Here is a 20,802-nt window from a genome sequence, read left to right as displayed (position 1 = left end):
CACTCCTCTCTCTGGGCTAGTGCAACGCCAAAATGACAATAGCAATCGCTAGCAATTTGTGAGTGTGATTTTGTGAAGTGATTTTCAGAGCGATTTTTGAATGAATTGCTCAAAAACATGCTACATGCAGTATACCTGCGATTTTGAAAAAATCACAACGCTGCTGTGGGAACACCCACATAGGGTAACATTAGCCAAGCGCTTTTCAAATCACTGTTGATTTGAAAAACGCTCAGAAGCACTCTTGGTGTGCACCAGCCTCCTTCATTCACCTTTGTTTCCCTCTTCCCCTAGAGCTGGCTGTGTCTTCTTGTCATACAGGAAAGCTAAATAAAAGTGCAATCCTGGTGAGGCAAAATATTATTATTTAGTATTTATATAGCGCCGCCATCTTCCGCAGATGCATATATCCCTGCATCATATGGCTATCTATGACACTATGTAGCATATTCCACTGAATTGTCCAAACTAAGTCTATCTCCCATTCCTCTCTCGGGGAGTTGTTCCAGCGCTGTACCCCGTTCACATTTGCTGCTACCAGAAGCCCTCAGAAACACTCGTGTCCTTGAGTACTTCCAAAGATAGGCAGCTCCGTAATACGCCAGCGCACTTTTGTGCATGGGCAGTATGGAGCCACCTGTATTCGGAAGCACTCGGGGACATACGTGCTTCTGGACCTTTCAGGAACCCCCCCTTAAAAATCCTGCGTTTGCCCCTGCAGGGGGCTACCACAGTAACATCCTGCTGCCATTATCCCTGTTTCTGCACATCCCACTGACTGTAATTTAGCGTGAGGATTTCAGATTATTACTTAGTGGGTTGTAAGAAAAGCTGTAACCTCTGCAGCCTCATCCCACACACATATACAGTAGAGTGAGCGCACAGGGGCAGGAAGGGGAGGAGCCACAGACAGGAAGTTATAGAAAAGGCTAGAGGAAGTAGAGAGGGGACATTGCTGGTACTGGCAGCAAAGACGGTAATGCTAAAGAACTTAATTTTATATGTAGATATCATAGTACAGGAAAGATTTATATACCTGTAACACATAACACACCGGTGTCTCCTTCCCATCACCAGCTGCTGCTACATATACACTGTACAGAGATCACTGATCCCTTCCCATCATCTCTGCACCACAGGAGCTTACACTCTAATGTCCTCAGCACAGTCACACACTGTTATTATTATACATGTATATAGCTCTGACATATTCCACAGCACTGTACAGAGATCACTGATCCATTCCTATCATCTCTGCATCATAGGAGCTTACACTCTAATGTCCTCACCACAGTCACACACTATAATTATTTTACATTTATATAGCTCTGACACATTCCACAGCACTGTACAGAGATCAATGGGAAGCAGAGAAAAGTAAATGGTGCAGTATTCCCTCTCCACGATGTCAAAATTGTATAGTGAAAGAGTAATTTAAATGAAACCTCACCACCTCTGCAACTGTAGAGCAACAGTAAAACATGCACGTTCCATTCAAAACGACTTCCGTTCAAAACCATTTTGCGTAACTACGGACACTTGATCACCCTGCCTTCCACTCCATGTGGACCGCAGCATGGCCAAGCGTCCTTGGTGATGAAATATGGCTGTCACTGGTCTCTTCACAGTGTCCATCACCCACTTCTTCTCTCACCACTTCACATAATGCTGGTAGTTTGAGATGCCAGACTCTGGGAACACAATGGGCCTGATTCACAAAGCTTTTCTGTTAAATTATCTCACCTTATTTATCAACTCAACAATTTATCTCTCCTTAAATGACTTAACTCATGGTTTAGCTCTCCTTATCTAAATTAACTCATGGTTTAGCTCTTCTTATTTAACATAGCTCATGGTTTAGCTCTCCTTATTTGACATAACTCATGTTTTAGCTCTCCTTATTTAACATAGCACATGGTTTAGCTTTCCTTATTTGATATCACTCATGGTTTAGCCCTCCCTATCTATTTATCTCATGAATTATCTCTCCTTATTTGGTTATCTCGTGCATTAGCACTCCTTACAGTTAAGGTGAAAAATAAGTAATCTTTGTGAATCAACACCAAAGTATGCTGTATTACGTAAATAAATCACAGTAGTTATAAACAGAAGGTGCACTAGCCTTACTCTTGTTCTACAGCTGTACAGAAATCACTGATCCATTCCCATCAGTCTCTGCACCACATGAGCTTGCACTCTAATGTCCTCAACACAGTCATACATTACTATTATTATACATTCATATAGCTCTGACATATTCCACAATGCTGTTCTTTTCTCCATGCAGGAGTGGCAATATTGTGGACACAAGTTGTATAAGGACACCATGAGAGAGAATCGGCAGATCTTCAAATCACCGGGTAAGAGGAGACTTTCATTTCTTTAAAGGAGAGAGCAGTACGGAGAGACGATAAATTACAAGAAATAACAGAACTCGCTGGCAGAGTATTAAAATGTGATTGATACTCTCAATCAGGTCCATTGGACTGAAACACCAGGTATCAAGTCCTATATCAGAGTTGAGCTGGTTGGTGGAGCGCTCCGCCTAGATATGTGCAAAATCTTGTGAGTGTCTAATATAGATTGCTCGAACCTCCGATTTTCGGTTCGTGAACCTCGAACGCAAACCGCCGCAAAAAGTTCGGTTCGCGCAAACTTTTCGAACCGCAATAGACTTCAATGGGGAGGCAAACGTTGAAAACTACAAACATTTATGCTGGCCACAAAAAGTGATGGAAAAGATGTTTCAAGGGGTCTAACATCTGAGTTTTTGCATGGATGAGTGTGATACACGCCAAAAGTCCCGGGGAAAAATCTGGATTTGACGCACAGCAGCATTTTAAGGGAAGAAATCACATTGCAATGCTAAATTGCAGGCCTAAAGTGCTTTAAAACACTTTGCATGTGTATACATCAATCAGGTAGTGTAATTAGTGTACTGCTTCACACTGACACACCAAACTCACTGTGTGACGCACCGCAAACAGCTGTTTGTGTAGTGAAGGCCGTGCTGGACTGGTGCGCACCATGGCAAGATTGCTCTTCTCAGTGATATCAGGTAATGTCTGACTGCCTTATCAACTTTTGATGATTCTTTCTCTACCATTGTTAAAGTTTACATCTATTTTTTTTAATTACTTTTTCTGCTTACTCTTTAGTACCTTCAACGAGAATCTGTTATGGAGGGCAAGTCTGCCATTCATTCAACTGTGTGAAACGTTCGATGGTACTTTCTCAGTACCATGGTGACCACGGGTAATGGCCAGGGAATCGGGGTTCGATTCCGGTCCGGAGTGGGAGCCGGAGAAACGGCTACCACCACACATCGAAGGAAGGACCCATTGTGCTGGATGAGTAATGTACCTGCCTTGACCGTGCTTTGCAGACCAGGCATCTGTGGTCAGATGGACCCTTGACCCAACGCTGTGTGCCAGAGATCACACCACTTGCCTTTAATGAGAATCTGTTATGGAGGGCAAGTCTGCCATTCATTCAACTGTGTGACTGATAAACAAGTTTCCATATTACTTTCTCAGTACCATGGTGACTGACCACGGGTAATGGCCGGGGAATCAGTTTGATTCCGGTCTGGAGTGGGAGCCTGAGAAACGGCTACCACCACACATCCAAGGAAGGCAGCAGGCCCGCTGTGGACAAAGGAGCAGGAACGGCTACCACCACACATCCAAGGAAGGCAGCAGGCATGGTATGCAAGTCCCGATGGGAGGTAGTGACAAAAAATAACAATACAGGAGGACTTTCGAGGCCCTGCTGTATATGAGACGAATCAACTTTAAATCCTTTAACGAGAATCTGTTATGGAGGGCAAGTCTGCCATCCATTCAAGTGAAAGGTATGCACTGACTGCCAGGTATAATACAATGTGCAGTCACAGATGCAGTGAAAGGTATGCAGTGACTGCAAACAGCTGTTTGTGTAGTGACGGCCTTGCTGGACTTGGTGTGCACCACGACAGTGCAGGTGATGACAGCTTTCCAGCCCATATGGTCGCCGGGCTGAGGTAGCTGAATGACAGAACAGTAACTGTCCAGCTGATTGAATTTGGTCTGTCCACAATGAAGCTACGACCTTATTATCGTGGGTGTGCATCCCTCCTCCCCACGCATTGCTCTCATCTGAGGCAGACACACAAAGAAATGTCCACACCGCTGAGCCCTGGGGTGATGGCACTTTGGTGGTGGCGGCCGACTGACTGTTAAGTGGGGTGCCAGAATCAGAGCAGGAGGAGAAAGATATGTCACGCTTCCGTGCAGAAGCTGAGGAAGATGAGGTGTTCTATGTTAAATAGTCAACTATGTCCTGACAATCTTGGAGGTTGATGGCACGCGCCTTCTGAACTCTGTACTTTGGTCCAGGGCCACACGAAATCATGACCTCGAACAGACCTGCCGGGTGGCTTGCCTCTGCCTCCGCCTGTTTTGCCCATATTGGGGGGGATGAAGTGAAAGGTATGCACTAACTTGACTAATACAATGTGCAGTCACACAGGTGCAGTGAACAGGTAAGCAGTGACTGGTATCAATACAATGTGCAGCTGTCACACACACAGGTACCGTGAACAGATGCAGTGACTGGTGGTATATAACGCTGCGTGCGCTCACGTAGGTAGGTGCACTGAAGAGGTACGTATGCAGTGATGGGTATTACAAATGTGCAGCTGTCACACACACACACACGCACACAGGTACCGTGAACAGGTACAGTGACTGGTGGTATTAAATATCACACTGAGTGCGCTCACGCAGGTAGGTGGGTGCACTGAACAACAACAGGTGGTTATGCAGTGATGGGTATTACAAATGTGCAGCTGTCACACACACACACACACACACACACTCCAAAAAAGTGAGGTGAGGAGCACCTTAGCACAGTGTGGTTTGCCACGACCCCGTCCCAGTGTCTCTTGGAGCCAATGCAATCCAAAGTATAGAAGGGTCAGCACCACCAAGTAGTAAATATAGCTCTTTATTCCAGCAGTAACAGACACTGTTTCGGGCTGACAAGCCCTTTATCAAACTGCTCCAACACACACACACACACTTATATAATGCTGCGTGCGCTCACGTAGGTAGGTGGGTGCACTGTACAGGTAGGTACTATGCAGTGATGGGTATTACAAATGTGTAGCTGTTTCACACACACACACACAGGTACCGTGAACAGGTACAGTGACTGGTGGTATTATATAACACTGCGTGCGCTCACGTAGATAGGTGGGTGCACTGAACAGGTAGGTACTATGCAGTGATGGGTATTACAAATGTGCAGCTGTCACACACACACACAGGTACCGTGAACAGGTACAGTGACTGGTGGTACTAAATATCACACTGTGTGCGCTCACGTAAGTAGGTGGGTGCACTGAACAACAGGTAGGTATGCAGTAATGGGAATTACAAATGTGCAGCTGTCACACACACAGGTAGTCACCAAATGTGCCGGGCCTGGCAGTGACACAGTAGGAATTACCAAGGGGCCAAGGTCCAGCAGCTGCGACTGACTGACAGGGCTGTATATGCAACACAAGTGTCTGTGGGACACACACACAAAAAAAAAATAGATCACAAGAACAACATTTGCTCTCAAAAGAGCTGTTGAAGATGAGGAGTGCTTTTTAGCAATAAGTATCAGCAAGAAGAAGCAACCTAACAAGCCTAACTTTAGCCTAACTAAGCTTTCCCTAATGTCACTGCAGCAAGCTCTCCCTTTTCTAATTACTGCAACCACACGAGTGAGTAAAATGACTGACGCTGCCTGCTTTTTATAAGGGGGGTGGGGCTCCAGGAGGGAGTGTAGCCTGATTAGCTACCCTGTGTCTGCTGACTGTGATGTATAGGGTTAAAGTTGACCTTAATGATGCAGTATAGGAGGCGGGTCGAACGTGCATAAAACGCCAACCATTGAACTTTGTGCGAATTCGTTCGCGGTTGAATCGTTCAGGCCATCTCTAGTGTCTATCTGTAATATTGGTGGTAGCACTCTATGGGCTTGATTCAGTAAGACAAATAGCATGCCTTATCAAAGTTAACACACCTTATCAGAGCGCTACAAACCCTCAGGGGCTTAGGGCAGGACGAGTGGAGCTCTAATCATTGCCAATGAGCAGGTATAAATTATTAGCACTCGCTATACTACTCTGATATGCTACTCTGATAAGGAATGTTATCTCTGATAAGGCATGCTATTTGTCTTAGTGAATCAAGCCCAATGTCATTCCATGTAAACATATATATGATGATAGCAACTTTAATCAGGGTCCCCCCTTCAGTTAGCAACTCACCAGATGGTGCGGCCGACCCAGCCTGTCTGCGCCTCTGGGGTATATGGCCACCCCACCGCCTTCTGTGGCAACACTCCGTCATCATATCATCCTCTTCCATCACGTAAAAATATTTAAAACTTCTATCACGTAAAAATATTTAAAACTTTTATTCAAAATATGGTGCTATGTATCTTTAAAAACAACGGGCTCAGCATTTCCCCTAACAAATACAGTTCTAGCAGCAAAGTCTGATTAGGCCGCTGTTGGGGATTGCAAGAAGTTGCTATGCATAGGCTGGCTAACAGATGTGACAGATTTCAAAGGTCAAGACCGTTCTGTTGATCGCTCACTGAATCTTCGCTCCCCGCTGCGCAACTTCAAAGTCCCACAATATAATGCTCGGCGCATCGAGCCTGCGTCATGCACTTCTAACGTCGCTCTGTAGCTCTGCCTTACATGTTTTGTCGCCTAGGCAACTCCTCCTTAAAGAGTTGGCTAGGCGACGAAATGCTCATCTCCATTCCTCAGTATAACAACATAGTACAACAAATGAGGAGGTGATACTGTACACCATATGAAAGTCCCATCTCCATTCCTCAGTATAGCATCATAGCACCAACAAATGAGGAGGAGATCCTGTACACCATATGAAAGGCCCATCTCCATTCCTCAGTATAACATCATAGTACCAACAAATGAGGAGGAGATACTGTACACCATATGAAAGGCCCATCTCCATTCCTCAGTATAACATCATAGTACCAACACATGAGGAGGAGATACTGTACACCATATGAAGGGCCCATCTCCATTCCTCAGTATAACATCATAGTACCAACACATGAGGAGGAGATACTGTACACCATATGAAAGGCCCATCTACATTCCTCAGTATAACATCATAGCACCAACAAATGAGGAGGGGATACTGTAGTAATCATATGAAAGGTCCATCTGCATTCCTCAGTTTAACATCATAGCACCAACACATGAGGAGGGGATACTGTACACCATATGAAAGGTCCATCTCCATTCCTCAGTATAACATCATAGTACCAACAAATGAGGAGGAGATACTGTACATCATATGAAAGGTCCATCTCCATTCCTCAGTATAACATCATAGTACCAACAAATGAGGAGGAGATACTGTACACCGTATGAAAGGCCCATCTACATTCCTCAGTATAACATCATAGTACCAACAAATGAGGAAGGGATACTGTACACCATATGAAAGGTCCATCTCCATCCCTCAGTATAACATCATAGCACCAACAAATGAGGAGGGGATACTGTACACCATATGAAAGGTCCATCTCCATTCCTCAGTATAACATCATAGTACCAACAAATGAGGAGGAGATAATGTACACCATATGAAAGGCTTATCTCCATTCCTCAGTATAACATCATAGCACCAACACATGAGGAGGAGATACTGTACACCATATGAAAGGCCCATCTCCATTCCTCAGTATAACATAATAGCACCAACAAATGAGGTGGGAATACTGTACACCATATGAAAGGCCCATCTCCATTCCTCAGTATAACATCATAGCACCAACAAATGAGGAGGAGATACTGTACACCATATGAAAGGCACATCTCCATTCCTCAGTATATCATCATAGTTACAACAATTGAGGATTTGAGGAGGAGAGAAGTCTGGTTTGCTGAACCCTTACTGCTATCCTTGCTGCAGATGCTTGAAGTTGTTTGTAAATTAGGCTAATTAAATTTCCTCAGTATGTGTTTGCTTCCTACAGATGGATCCAGTAACAGAAACCCACCAGAGAGATGTAAAGGTCCACTTTATTCCCAGGATTGTACACAGGAAGATAACAATGCCCCTCAAAATTATCAGGTAAAGTAATGATTAAAAAAAAAACACAAAAAAGAAACCTGATTTTGACTTTGTTTTAATGTTAGCTTTATTATATATTCAGAATGTAAAGCAGAACAATCTAAGCATTGCTGGTAAAGAAGAGGTGAAAGAGGAGGATGGAGCAGACAGTGTGATGGAGGAGGTGGAGCTCTCAGGCGGACACATAGATCTCTGTAGTGACTTTAAGACTGAATCATCCATCCACACAAACCCACCAGGGAGAAGTACAGGTCCTCTTTATTCCCAGGGTTGTCCACAGGAAGATCAAAGCTATATGGTGCAATATCAGGTAGGTGGAACTATAATGTCTAAAATGCACGTGGTGTTCTTGTAAAAAGTTAACTGGCTTCTGTGGTCCTTTCAGTATAACTCATCCTTGGAGACCCTTTGTGTAGCAACTTCCTGCGGTTAGCCCCTCCTCCTTGCAACCGAGTGCTACGGAGATACAGCATGCCACAAAAGTTCCACAGTACTCAGCTGCAAGAGGGTTGGACTAACCACCAGAAGTCACTGAATGGAGAGTCGCTGAGGATGTCAATTTAACTTTTTACAAGAACGGCATGCACACCAAGTGCATTCTGGACTTTATTCTCCATTTAAAACAACTTAGAACTGAAAATAAACAATTGTATCTATCCTCCTACTCCTAAATATGATTTGCATTTTTAGAATTGTATTTTGTGCTTAAAACCCAAAATAGTAGGCTTAACATTTTTGGTGTCATGTGAATGACATGGTTTTCAGTGTTGCAGAACCACAATCTATGGCATACATGAAAAAAGGCGCCTGCCTAACCCTCCTGACCTCACTAACCCCCCCCCCCCTGTTGCCTAATCCATAAGGCCCCCCCCCCCCCCTAGCTGCAGAGCCACAATTTGCGGCAAAGAAAGTACATTTTGGCACCCACTATCGGGCGCCCAAATTTGCCTTCTTTGCCATAAATTGCAGTTGTTATAATAGGCACCTATGGCAGGTCCCTTTTTTCATAAGGACTCCTTCACACTTTTTTACTGGTTCGCAATCGATGAACTATTGACCTTTTTATCTTCTCCCTACACTCAAAAGTTATGGCTTGTAATTCGCTATCAGTAAGAGGAATTATGCTTAAGTCCTGCTAGAGAGAAACTAATTTGTATGCCTGGATTCTTAACCCTTACAATGAGGAAAAGAAAAAGGAGCACGTGTATGTTTGGCACTGTATATACGGTACATGTGTTTATCACATCATGTCACATGTCAGTTCAGGTACCCTTTAAACATTTTCAGTTTATGAAATTATATTCTTCTACAGAGCCTCAGTTCATTCATTCTAATATGTGAAATATTCTTTCTTCTATGATTTGGTGGGCTTAGGCTGAAGAACTGACTGATATGAAACATGAGGTTAAAGAAGAAGAAGAGGAGACAGAAGTGACGGGTGGCCGGCAGTGTATGGAGGAGGGGGACATGATGGAGACCAGTGAATTAGGAATGCCAGTTTCAGGTGAAGAAATAACCTTACCTGACCTATTCTATGCTGACACTGAGATCCTCTCCATCCCCTCATTAGTTAAAAGCTGCTCGCCATTAGTATGAATTATCCTTTAGTCTGGTTTGGTAGATGATGAGCATCATTTGCAGCAGAAATTCTCTGGCCAAATCATGATATAGTTATTTAGCTGGAATATTGTCTCCTGTTCTATAACATGAAGAACTGTAGATGAGGCTGTATTTTTCCTTTATACCATACAAGTGGGGTCAATAATAGGTACCCTGTGCAAAGCATGCTGGGATCAGGCAAATCAGAATGCTGGGGAGAACACAACATCCGTCACCCCACTTTACAACCCCTTTCTTCATCATGCCCCCACATAACAAGTGCAGCCATCATGTCCCCCACATAACAAGTGCAGCCATCATGTCCCCCACATAACAAGTGCTGCCATCATGTCCCCCACATAACAAGTGCTGCCATCATGTCCCCCACATAACAAGTGCATCCATCATGTCCCCCCACATAACAAGTGCATCCATCATGTCCCCCCACATAACAAGTGCTGCCATCATGTCCCCCACATAACAAGTGCAGCCATCATGTCCCCCACATAACAAATGCAGCCATCATGTCCCCCACATAACAAGTCCAGCCATCATGTCCCCCACATAACAAGTGCAGCCATCATGTCCCCCACATAACAAGTGCAGCCATCATGCCCCCACATAACAAGTGCAGCCATAATGCCCCCCACATAACAAGTGCAGCCATCATGCCCCCCACATAACAAGTGCAGCCATCATGCCCCCACATAACAAGTGCAGCCATAATGCCCCCCACATAACAAGTGCAGCCATCATGTCCTCCACATAACAAGTGCAGCCATCATGTCCCCCACATAACAAGTGCAGCCATCATGTCCCCCACATAACAAGTGCTGCCACCATGTCCCCCACATAAGTGCAGCCATCATGTCCCCCACATAACAAAAGCAGCCATCATGTCCCCCACATGACAAGTGCAGCCATCATGTCCCCCACATAACAAGCGCAGCCATCATGCCCCACATAACAAGTGCAGCCATCATGTCCCCCACATAATAAGTGCAGCCATAATGTCCCCCACATAACAAGTGCAGCCATCATGTCCCCCACATAACAAGTGCAGCCATCGTGTCCCCCACATAACAAGTGCAGCCATCGTGTCCCCCACATAACAAGTGCAGCCATCGTGTCCCCCACATAACAAGTGCAGCCATCATGTCCCCCACATAACAAGTGCTGCCATCATGTCCCCCACATAACAAGTGCAGCCATCCTGTCCCCCACATAACAAGTGCAGCCATCCTGTCCCCCACATAACAAATGCAGCCATCATGTCCCCCACATAACAAGTCCATCCATCATGTCCCCCACATAACAAGTGCAGCCATCATGCCCCCCACATAACAAGTGCTGCCATCATGTCCCCCACATAACAAGTGCAGCCATCATGTCCCCCACATAACAAATGCAGCCATCATGTCCCCCACATAACAAGTCCAGCCATCATGTCCCCCACATAACAAGTGCAGCCATCCTGTCCCCCACATAACAAGTGCAGCCATCCTGTCCCCCACATAACAAGTGCAGCCATCATGCCCCCCACATAACAAGTGCAGCCATAATGCCCCCCACATAACAAGTGCAGCCATAATGCCCCCCACATAACAAGTGCAGCCATCATGCCCCCCACATAACAAGTGCAGCCATCATGTCCTCCACATAACAAGTGCAGCCATCATGTCCCCCACATAACAAGTGCAGCCATCATGTCCCCCACATAACAAGTGCTGCCATCATGTCCCCCACATAAGTGCAGCTATTATGTCCCCCTCATAACAAGTGCAGCCATCATGTCCCCCACATGACAAGTGCAGCCATCATGTCCCCCACATAACAAGCGCAGCCATCATGCCCCCCACATAACAAGTGCAGCCATCATGTCCCCCACATAACAAGTGCAGCCATCGTGTCCCCCACATAACAAGTGCAGCCATCGTGTCCCCCATATAACAAGTGCAGCCATCGTGTCCCCCACATAACAAGTGCAGCCATCATGTCCCCCACATAACAAGTGCAGCCATCATGTCCCCCACATAACAAGTGCTGCCATCATGTCCCCCACATAACAAGTGCAGCCATCATGCCCCCCACATAACAAGTGCAGCCATCGTGTCCCCCATATAACAAGTGCAGCCATCGTGTCCCCCACATAACAAGTGCAGCCATCATGTCCCCCACATAACAAGTGCAGCCATCATGTCCCCCACATAACAAGTGCTGCCATCATGTCCCCCACATAACAAGTGCAGCCATCGTGTCCCCCATATAACAAGTGCAGCCATCATGTCCCCCACATAACAAGCGCAGCCATCATGCCCCCCACATAACAAGTGCAGCCATCATGTCCCCCACATAACAAGTGCAGCCATCATGCCCCCCACATAACAAGTGCAGCCATCGTGTCCCCCATATAACAAGTGCAGCCATCGTGTCCCCCACATAACAAGTGCAGCCATCATGTCCCCCACATAACAAGTGCTGCCATCATGTCCCCCACATAACAAGTGCTGCCATCATGTCCCCCACATAACAAGTGCAGCCATCATGCCCCCCACATAACAAGTGCAGCCATCGTGTCCCCCACATAACAAGTGCAGCCATCGTGTCCCCCACATAACAAGTGCAGCCATCATGTCCCCCACATAACAAGTGCTGCCATCATGTCCCCCACATAACAAGTGCAGCCATCATGTCCCCCACATAACAAACGCAGCCATCATGACCCCCACATAACAAGCGCAGCCCTCGTGTCCCCCACATAACAAGTGCAGCCATCGTGTCCCCCACCTAGCAAGTGCAGCCATCATGTCCCCCACATAACAAGTGCAGCCATCATGTCCCCCACATAACAAGCTCAGTCCTCGTGTCCCCCACATAACAAGTGCAGCCATCATGTTCCCCACATTGCAAGTGCAGCTATCATGTCCCCCACATAACAAGTGCAGCCATCATGTCCCCCACATAACAAGTGCAGCCATCATGTCCCCCACATAACAAGTGCAGCCATCATGTCCCCCACATAACAAGTGCAGCCCTCGTGTCCCCCACATAACAAGTGCAGCCATCATGTCCCCCACATAGCAAGTGCAGCCATCATGTCCCCCACATAGCAAGTGCAGCCATCATGTCCCCCACATAACAAGTGCAGCCATCATGTCCCCCACATAACAAGTGCAGCCATCATGTCCCCCACATAACAAGTGCAGCCATCATGTCCTCCACATAACAAGTTCAGCCATCATGTCCCCCACATAACAAGTGCTGCCATCATGTCCCCCACATAACAAGTGCAGCCATCATGTCCCCCACATAACAAGTGCAGCCATCATGTCCCCCACATAACAAGTGCAGCCATCATGCCCCCCACATAGCAAGTGCAGCCATCATGTCCCCCACATAACAAGTGCAGCCATCATGTCCCCCACATAACAAGTGCAGCCATCATGTGCCCCACATAACAAGTGCAGCCATCATGTCCCCCACATAACAAGTGCAGCCATCATGCCCCCCACATAGCAAGTGCAGCCTTTATATCCCACACATGACACAAGTGCAGCCATCATTTACTATATTTCCCCATTGCCTACAAAACATTAGTGACTCTCTTTGGGTCCTACATTATACAACTGCTATGCCTAGTATATAGCACCTATTATCTCTGTTCCCCACGTATGTTATACATTCCTAACTCCCCCACCCTTCACTTACAGTCTTACATGTCTTCCCAATCCCCCCTACACATACATCCAGTGCTACTCTCTACCCTCCTGTTTCACTGACGTTATATCTTCTTCCTCCCTCCCCCCTCCATTATATGTCTACTACTACCATTTCTCAGTGAGCTTACTTTAACTTATTATCATCCCCCCATGTTATCCAGACTTTCAGTGAGGCAAACTTCTACATTATAGTATCCTCCGTTGTACAATTACTCTATGCACAAATAAATTCACCCACTGACCTGCCGAAGGGCCCTTTTCCACCAGCGCAAAGCGCTGGCTGAATCGCAAAGTCGCAAACCGCTAGCTATTTTACAATCACTACGGTTTGCTTTTTAACATAGGAATCGCGGTAGGTCATTTCCACTACCGCAATTCGTTTTTCACCCGAACGCGCGGCGGAGCGATATTTGCCGCGATTTTGCTATGCAGTGCATAGCATAGCAAAATCGCGGCCGCAAAACGTCGGGGAATCGCCGGTTTTGCGATTCGGCAACGCTAGCGACTGCAGGTGGAAAAGGGCCCTTAGCGGTGTGGTGTGGGTGGCAATTGTAATACAAAGGGATTACTGGACGAATAACTACACCCCACCGGGGGGGGGGGAGGGATATGTGTGGGTGCAGGACAGTGATTTTTTTTCTTTGTTCTTCTGATTGAACTTGATTTGCAGATTTCTTTTATTAACCAACTATGATACTGTTACTTCCTATATTTTCATTGCATTTATTAATTTTCTTCTGCAGTCAAATCTATGCTGGAGCATACAGGATTCCCAACTACAAAACAGGAGCTATAAACATAGGGCCTGATTCATCAAGCTGTGTTGCTAAAGCAGCGCAGCTTAACCCTCCTGGCGGTCTATTAAAAACCACTAGGGGACAGCGCAGCAGTTTTTTTATTTATTTAAAATCATGTAGCGAGCCTAGGGCTCGCTACATGATAGCCGCTGTGCAGCAGCATCCCCCCACCCGCTCCAATCGCCTCCGGCATTCTGCAATCAGGAGGGCTTTTCCCGTCGCCATGGCGACGGTCGTGATGACGTCGTCGACGTCATGACGTCATTGGGAGTCCCGATCTACCCCTCAGCGCTGCCTGGCGCTGATAGGCCAGGCTGCACATGGGGTCTGGGGGGGCAGCGGGTAGTGGCGAATCGACGCGTAGCGGCGGCGATCGGTGTGCACACGCAGCTAGCAAAGTGCTAGCTGCGTGTAGCAAAAAAAAATTATGCAAATCGGCCCAGCAGGGCCTGAGAAATCCTCCTGCTCGGCTTACCCCGGGGGTTACCGCCAGGAAGGTTAAGGTGCTGTAGTGCGCCCTATGTACACAATCGCTTGCTGTCATGTAAGGAGTGTGCCTTCCTTAGTTTCACATTGCTTCCTTAGCAATGCACGTAACATTAACTGCAGGCAGTCCTGTTCCTGTGAAGTTTCTCTACCGCGATACTTCACTAGCATCCGCTATTGTGTTGATTTACATAGTTACAACAATACACACAATTATTTGGAGAAGATAAAATTTAACAGATGCTAACAGTGATTGTTCCGTAAATAATGAGAGAGTTATGCCATAAATCTATAAAAAGATATAAATTTTATTGCGAACATATCTAATAGGAACAAGATAGTTACATAGTTACAACAATGTTAATTGATACAGAAGCGGCCGCGAGTGAAGTATCGCAGTAGCAATACTTCACAGGAGCAGGGCCACCCGCAGTTAATTTTACGCGTATTGCTTCCTCAGCTAACTAAGTAAGGAAGGCACACTCGTTACATGGCAGCGAGCTCTGCTATGTAGGCGTGCATAGTGCGCACTAGAGCACCTTAAGCTGCGCTGCTTTAGCAGGGCAGCTTGATGAATCAGGCCCATTGTTTAATATTTAGTCCAAACAGAGGTAGCACTACTCAAGACAGTCCTGGGTAAGTCTTGCATATATAGATGGGCGGAGCCAGTTCATGCCTGGTCAGCCGGCCCACTCCACGCCTGAGGAGACTCCCGTGTTGTTTCCGAGCTGTGGAGTTGGCGTTCTCTCTGCAAACAAGCGCTGAGACCGTGCTAGCAGGCTGAACTTGGACGCCAGTCAGCTTCAGGTCCGTGCTGAAGTTCAGCCAGAGATACTGCGCAGTGACGTAGAAGGAAGGGCTTCCCACATGGCCGAAGACCTACACCTGGTATAAGCAGGGCGACTTTGCTATGAAGATGTTGGTGAGACTTTTCCATTATGTCTGAGCAACCAGCCAGTTTATTATACCGGAGATCAAGATTTGATCCTTGCGGTGAATATTAACTGTTCATTTGCTTGCCATAGATTTTATATAGGCTTGTGAGAGCTGTAAAGTGGACTGGGACTGTAGATTTTTCTGGAGTAATGAACCAAAACTTCATGTTATCCTCTTTTTCCTAGCAGCGCTGCTACAACTTTAGCTAGGCTAGGCTGATTGGATGGGATATTTGATATAGTGTGATTGTTGGTCTGGCCGGCCAGGAAAGGGCATTATACAGGCTCTGCAACACACTTCTGTTTTTAATTGTTTGTCCTTTTTATATTCCTAAATATATTACAATAAATATGACATCTTAGACTACTACACGTGATACCTATTATTGATTTATAGTGAGTTCTGAGAACTGGTTGTGTAGAGGACAGCAGGAACTAATTGTATTAAGATAATATATAGGAGGACGACTGAGACCCCTATTTTACATGTGACTTGCTGTCTTTTTGACTTTTTCTTTTTGTTAAATATATAGATGGGCCACTGTGATCACTCTTCTGTATCCACACTCCCCAGTCTCATCCAGCCTTGTTAATGGAGCACAGATAGGACAGCTGCCACCACACCCTTAGTGTGACACTCACTGTCCTACTAGATCTCCAGTTAGTCTCTAGTCACGCATTGGGACCTCTAGCAGGGTTTTCCTTCACCTTCCCATCTCCTTACAGACTACTAGGACAAGATATTGTGGATGCCTTGGATGGTTTTATGCTGGAGGGAGAGTCTGTCCATTAGCTAGAGGTGTGTATCACAGTGAACTGTTTATATATTTGAGTTTAACCCAGGACTGTTTTGTGTAACGCTACCTCTGTCTGGACTCTTTGCTATAAGAAAGAGGCGGCAAACCATCAGTACCTTTTGAACATTTTATGTTGTGGCTGTGCACACTTGTGTTGAATTCATTGTTTTATATTTGTTTCCCTAACAGACAGAAATGATGTGAGGAGCCCCTCGGAGGTCCATCCTATTCCACCTCCAGATGGCGCTACAGAAGATGATGGCGTCACACAATGTTCTCCAACCACTGGAAATACACATCATAGAGATCACAATGCAGATGGATCACCCTCTGATCAGTCATATTCTATAAAAGCTCCACCTAATGCTGAGGACTCTGCCAATAACACAAGTGCTGATAGATTTGGAGCTGATAAACAATTATCATGTTCTGAATGTGGTGAATGTTTTAGTTTGAAATCCACTCTCACCCTACATCTGAAAACACACATAGAGGGACATCCTTATTTATGTTCAGAGTGTGGGAAAGGTTTCACTGAGAATAAAGACCTTCTTCAACACCAGAAGACTCACACAGGTGAGCATCCTTTTTCATGCTTACACTATGACAAACATTTTGTTACTAAAGGCAACCTAGTGAAACACCAGAGAATTCATGAAAGCAAGCAACCTTTTTCATGTTCAGAGTGTGGGAAAAGCTTCACTAAGAAATGTAGCCTCAGTAGGCATCGGGCATGTCACACAGGTGTTAAACCTTATTCATGTTCAGAGTGTGGGAAATATTTTACTCAGAATAGAAATCTTAATCTGCACATGAGAAGTCACACAGGTGAGCGTCGTTTTGCATGTTCAGAGTGTGAGAAAAGCTTCACTATCAAAGATCACCTTATTAGACATCAGGCATGTCACACGGGCATTCAACCTTTTTCATGTTCAGAATGTGGGAAACGCTTCACTCGGAAGAGTAGCCTTATTAAGCATCAAGCATGTCACACAGGTGTTAGACTGTTTTCATGTTTAGAGTGTGGGAAGAAATGTTTAACAAAGGGTGAGCTTGTTGTACACTTTAGAAGTCACACAGGAGAGAAGCCGTATTCATGTACAGAGTGTGGAAAATGTTTTGCTGATAAAAGTAATCTTAATAAGCATATGAGAAGTCACACAGGGGAGCCTCCTTTCTCATGTTCAGAATGTGGAAAAGGTTTCTTTGAAAGAAATAACTTTCAGAGACATTTGAAAACTCATACAGGTGAGAGGCCTTATTCATGCATAGAGTGTGGGAAATGTTTTACTCAGAATAGAAATCTTATTGTGCACATGAGACTTCACACAGGTGAGCGGCCTTTTTCATGTTCAGAGCATTGGAAAAACTTCACTAACAAAAATCATGTTAATAAACATCAGACATGTCACACAGGTGTTCAACCTTTTTCATGTTCAGAGTGTGGGAAGAAATTCTTACACAAAGGTAGCCTTGTTAGACATTTCAGAGGTCACACAGGTGAGAGACCCTTTTCATGCTCAGAATGTGGGAAATGTTTTAATCAGAGTGGAAGTCTTATTCGGCACATGAGAATACACACTGGAGTGCGTCCTTTTTCATGTTCAGAGTGTGGGAAAGATTTCCTTGACAGAGGTAACCTTCGTAGACACGAAAAATCCCACACGGGTGTCAGGCCACATTCATGTTCACAGTGTAGGAAATGTTTCCGATACAAAGTAGATCTTTGTTCTCACCTGAAAAAACACACAGGGGAGCGCCCTTATTCATGTTCAGAATGTAGGAAAAGCTTCTTTGACAAAAAAGCCTTGTAAAACACATGAAAACGCATACACACAATAACTTACCATCAACAATCAAATTAGAAACAGCTGATCTGAGCTGATGATTAAAGGTGAACAATGATTTGGGATGGTGACACATCTGGGTCTGTTGTGATTTTGGCTGTAAGGAATTTCTAAAAAGTAAGACAAAGGCATTTTGAGCTGCCTTTCCTGCATAGGAAATGAGTATTTATGTTCAGAGTGTGAGAAATGTTTCCATACTAAAGCATGTCTTTGTTCTCACCAGAGAATACACACTAGCGAGCTGCCTTTTTCATGTTCAGAGTGTGGGAAGAGATTTTTAACAAAACTCAACCTTGTTAAACACTTTAGACATCACACACAAGAGAAGCCTAATTCAGGTTCAGAATGTGGGAAATATTGTTCTCCTATTTGAACTCTTGTTCAGCACATGAGATTACACATGGATGTGCATTGTTTGTCATGTTCAGAATGCAGGAAAAGTTTATTTAAAAAAGAAAGCCTTCAGAGACACCAGAATTCTCACCTACAATGAAACTGGAAACATCTTGCTGGCTGCTGAACACATCTGAGTCTGTTGTGATTTTGGCTCTGTGGACTTTTTAAAAAGAAAGATGGTTTTTTTGTGTAATCTGCGCTGCCTTTCCTGCACAGGATGTGAGGTCTGTGGGCGCAGAATTTATATCTGTAATATAGATATAGATATAGATAGATAGATAGATAGATAGATAGATAGATAGATAGATAGATATAGATATAGATATAGATATAGATATAGATATATAGATAGAGAGAGAGACAGACAATAGATGATGCCTGAAATCTCTTTGTAGATTAAATGTTATTTCGGTGATTATGGGTACACATGTTATGTATGTTGTTTTTACTTTTGTTGTAGAAACAGTAATAAAAATATCTATCTATAAAATCCACAAGACTTGTCTTTTGGCACTATGGATGATCAATGATATGCAATTTTTTTTCTGGGTTAATGCAAATGTATGCACATTTTTATGCAAATATATGAAATTTGAAAATGGACCAATCATTTTAAACCCAGGTTTCAATTGATCGGTCCATTTTCAAGCTGCATATATTTGCATTCACATTTACATAAATTCACTTTAATTCTGAAAAATCTGCAAATCATTCATCATCCCTACTTGTCACCTCAGACTGGGAAGAAGCCAAATAGATCCTGGGGAGGAGCAGCATAGATCCTGGGAAAAAGCAGCACAGATCTTGGGGAGGAGCAGCATAGATCCAGGGGAGGAGCAGCATAAATCCTGGGGAGGAGCAGCATAGATCCTGGGAAAAAGCAGCACAGATCTTGGGGAGGAGCAGCATAGATCCTGGGGAGGAGCAGCATAGATCCTGGGGAGGAGCAGCATAGATCCTGGGGAGGAGCAGCATAGATCCTGGGGAGGAGCAGCATAGATCCTGGGGAGGAGCAGCACAGATCCTGGGAAAAAACAGCACAGATCTTGGGGAGGAGCAGCATAGATCCAGGGGAGGAGCAGCATAGATCCTGGGGAGGAGCAGCATAGATCCTGGGAAAAAGCAGCACAGATCTTGGGGAGGAGCAGCATAGATCCAGGGGAGGAGCAGCATAGATCCTGGGGAGGAGCAGCATAGATCCTGGGGAGGAGCAGCATAGATCCTGGGGAGGAGGAGCATAGATTTTGGGGAGGAGGAGTATAGATCTTGGGGAGAAGCAGTATAGAATCTGGGGAAGAACAGCTTAGATCCTGGGAAGGAGCAGCATAGATCCTGGGGAGGAGCAGTAAAGATCTTGGAGAAGAGCAGCATAGATCCTGGGGAGGAGCAGCATAGACCCTGGGGTCTGGGGGGAGCCGCATAAAACCTTGCTTCAATCATGCTGAACTAAGGTTGGAAGACATGCTGGAGGTATGAAATGCTTAATTTTTCAATGTTCCTTCGGTGAAAAAATAAGTGTTTTACATCTGAAGCTGAAATTGTATTCCTGAAGTTTATTTCCCATCAATCCATACACCCAATCTGCCCACATAGTCACAGCTAATAAGGTCTGAGCTCCCTATCCTCAGTGGTGCTGACTGAGACAGGATCTGCTTTGCTGTCACACTGACCTCCAATGACAAGAACTTCAGTTTTGTCAGCATGTAGTTTAAAGGACAACTATCAAAGTTAACTAAAATTCTAAATGCCTCACATATTTCCAGTAATTAATAGCAATACAAAGGCTTTTTTTCATATTTTCATGTTTTATGTGAAGAAAATATGACATTCACAGAGAACAGTTTTCACTGTGGGCATTACTATGGAGGACTGTGTCCAGCACATCCAACATACAGAAACAATCTTCACTGGCTCTAATACTGTGAGTAAAATGTGTTCAGAATGATAGAAAGCAGAAATATAGCTTCAAATATGTGTAAATAATCATCAGCTGAAGCTCTGTGTTCCCATCTGTGTGTCTCTCGCTGCCATGCAGTGTAAAGTAAACCGTTTACAACCAGGCTACAGTTCAGC

The 20,802-nt window shown here is 45.0% G+C and overlaps 2 protein-coding genes across 2 annotated transcripts in view; both read left to right on the top strand.

Annotated features, from left to right (window-relative positions):
• LOC137534995 (zinc finger protein 665-like) overlaps nucleotides 1-20,802 on the top strand; it is a 465,617-nt gene that overhangs the window by 387,508 nt on the left and 57,307 nt on the right. The gene's annotated exons all lie outside the window — the stretch shown is intronic.
• On the top strand, nucleotides 900-19,153 carry LOC137534989 (zinc finger protein 605-like). Its single transcript, XM_068256749.1, has 6 exons — nucleotides 900-976; nucleotides 2,288-2,360; nucleotides 8,056-8,153; nucleotides 8,236-8,463; nucleotides 9,528-9,657; nucleotides 16,676-19,153. The coding sequence occupies exons 2-6, from the start codon at nucleotides 2,327-2,329 to the stop codon at nucleotides 18,298-18,300; spliced, it is 2,115 nt and encodes a 704-aa protein (XP_068112850.1). The 5' UTR covers nucleotides 900-976; nucleotides 2,288-2,326; the 3' UTR covers nucleotides 18,301-19,153.

Source organism: Hyperolius riggenbachi, chromosome 10 (assembly GCF_040937935.1).
Source record: "Hyperolius riggenbachi isolate aHypRig1 chromosome 10, aHypRig1.pri, whole genome shotgun sequence".
Lineage (NCBI taxonomy): Eukaryota > Metazoa > Chordata > Amphibia > Anura > Hyperoliidae > Hyperolius > Hyperolius riggenbachi.
Note: the sequence above shows the minus strand (reverse complement) of the source record. Positions and strands in the feature narration are given on the sequence as shown.

Excerpts from the sequence above, each read along its gene's own strand:
- LOC137534989 (XM_068256749.1), top strand. The coding sequence starts at position 2,327 with ATGAGAGAGAATCGGCAGATCTTCAAATCACCGG. Across the intron at positions 8,154-8,235 it reads ATGCCCCTCAAAATTATCAG|AATGTAAAGCAGAACAATCT; the intron begins GTAAAGTAATGA and ends TTATATATTCAG. Across the intron at positions 9,658-16,675 it reads ATTAGGAATGCCAGTTTCAG|ACAGAAATGATGTGAGGAGC; the intron begins GTGAAGAAATAA and ends TTTCCCTAACAG.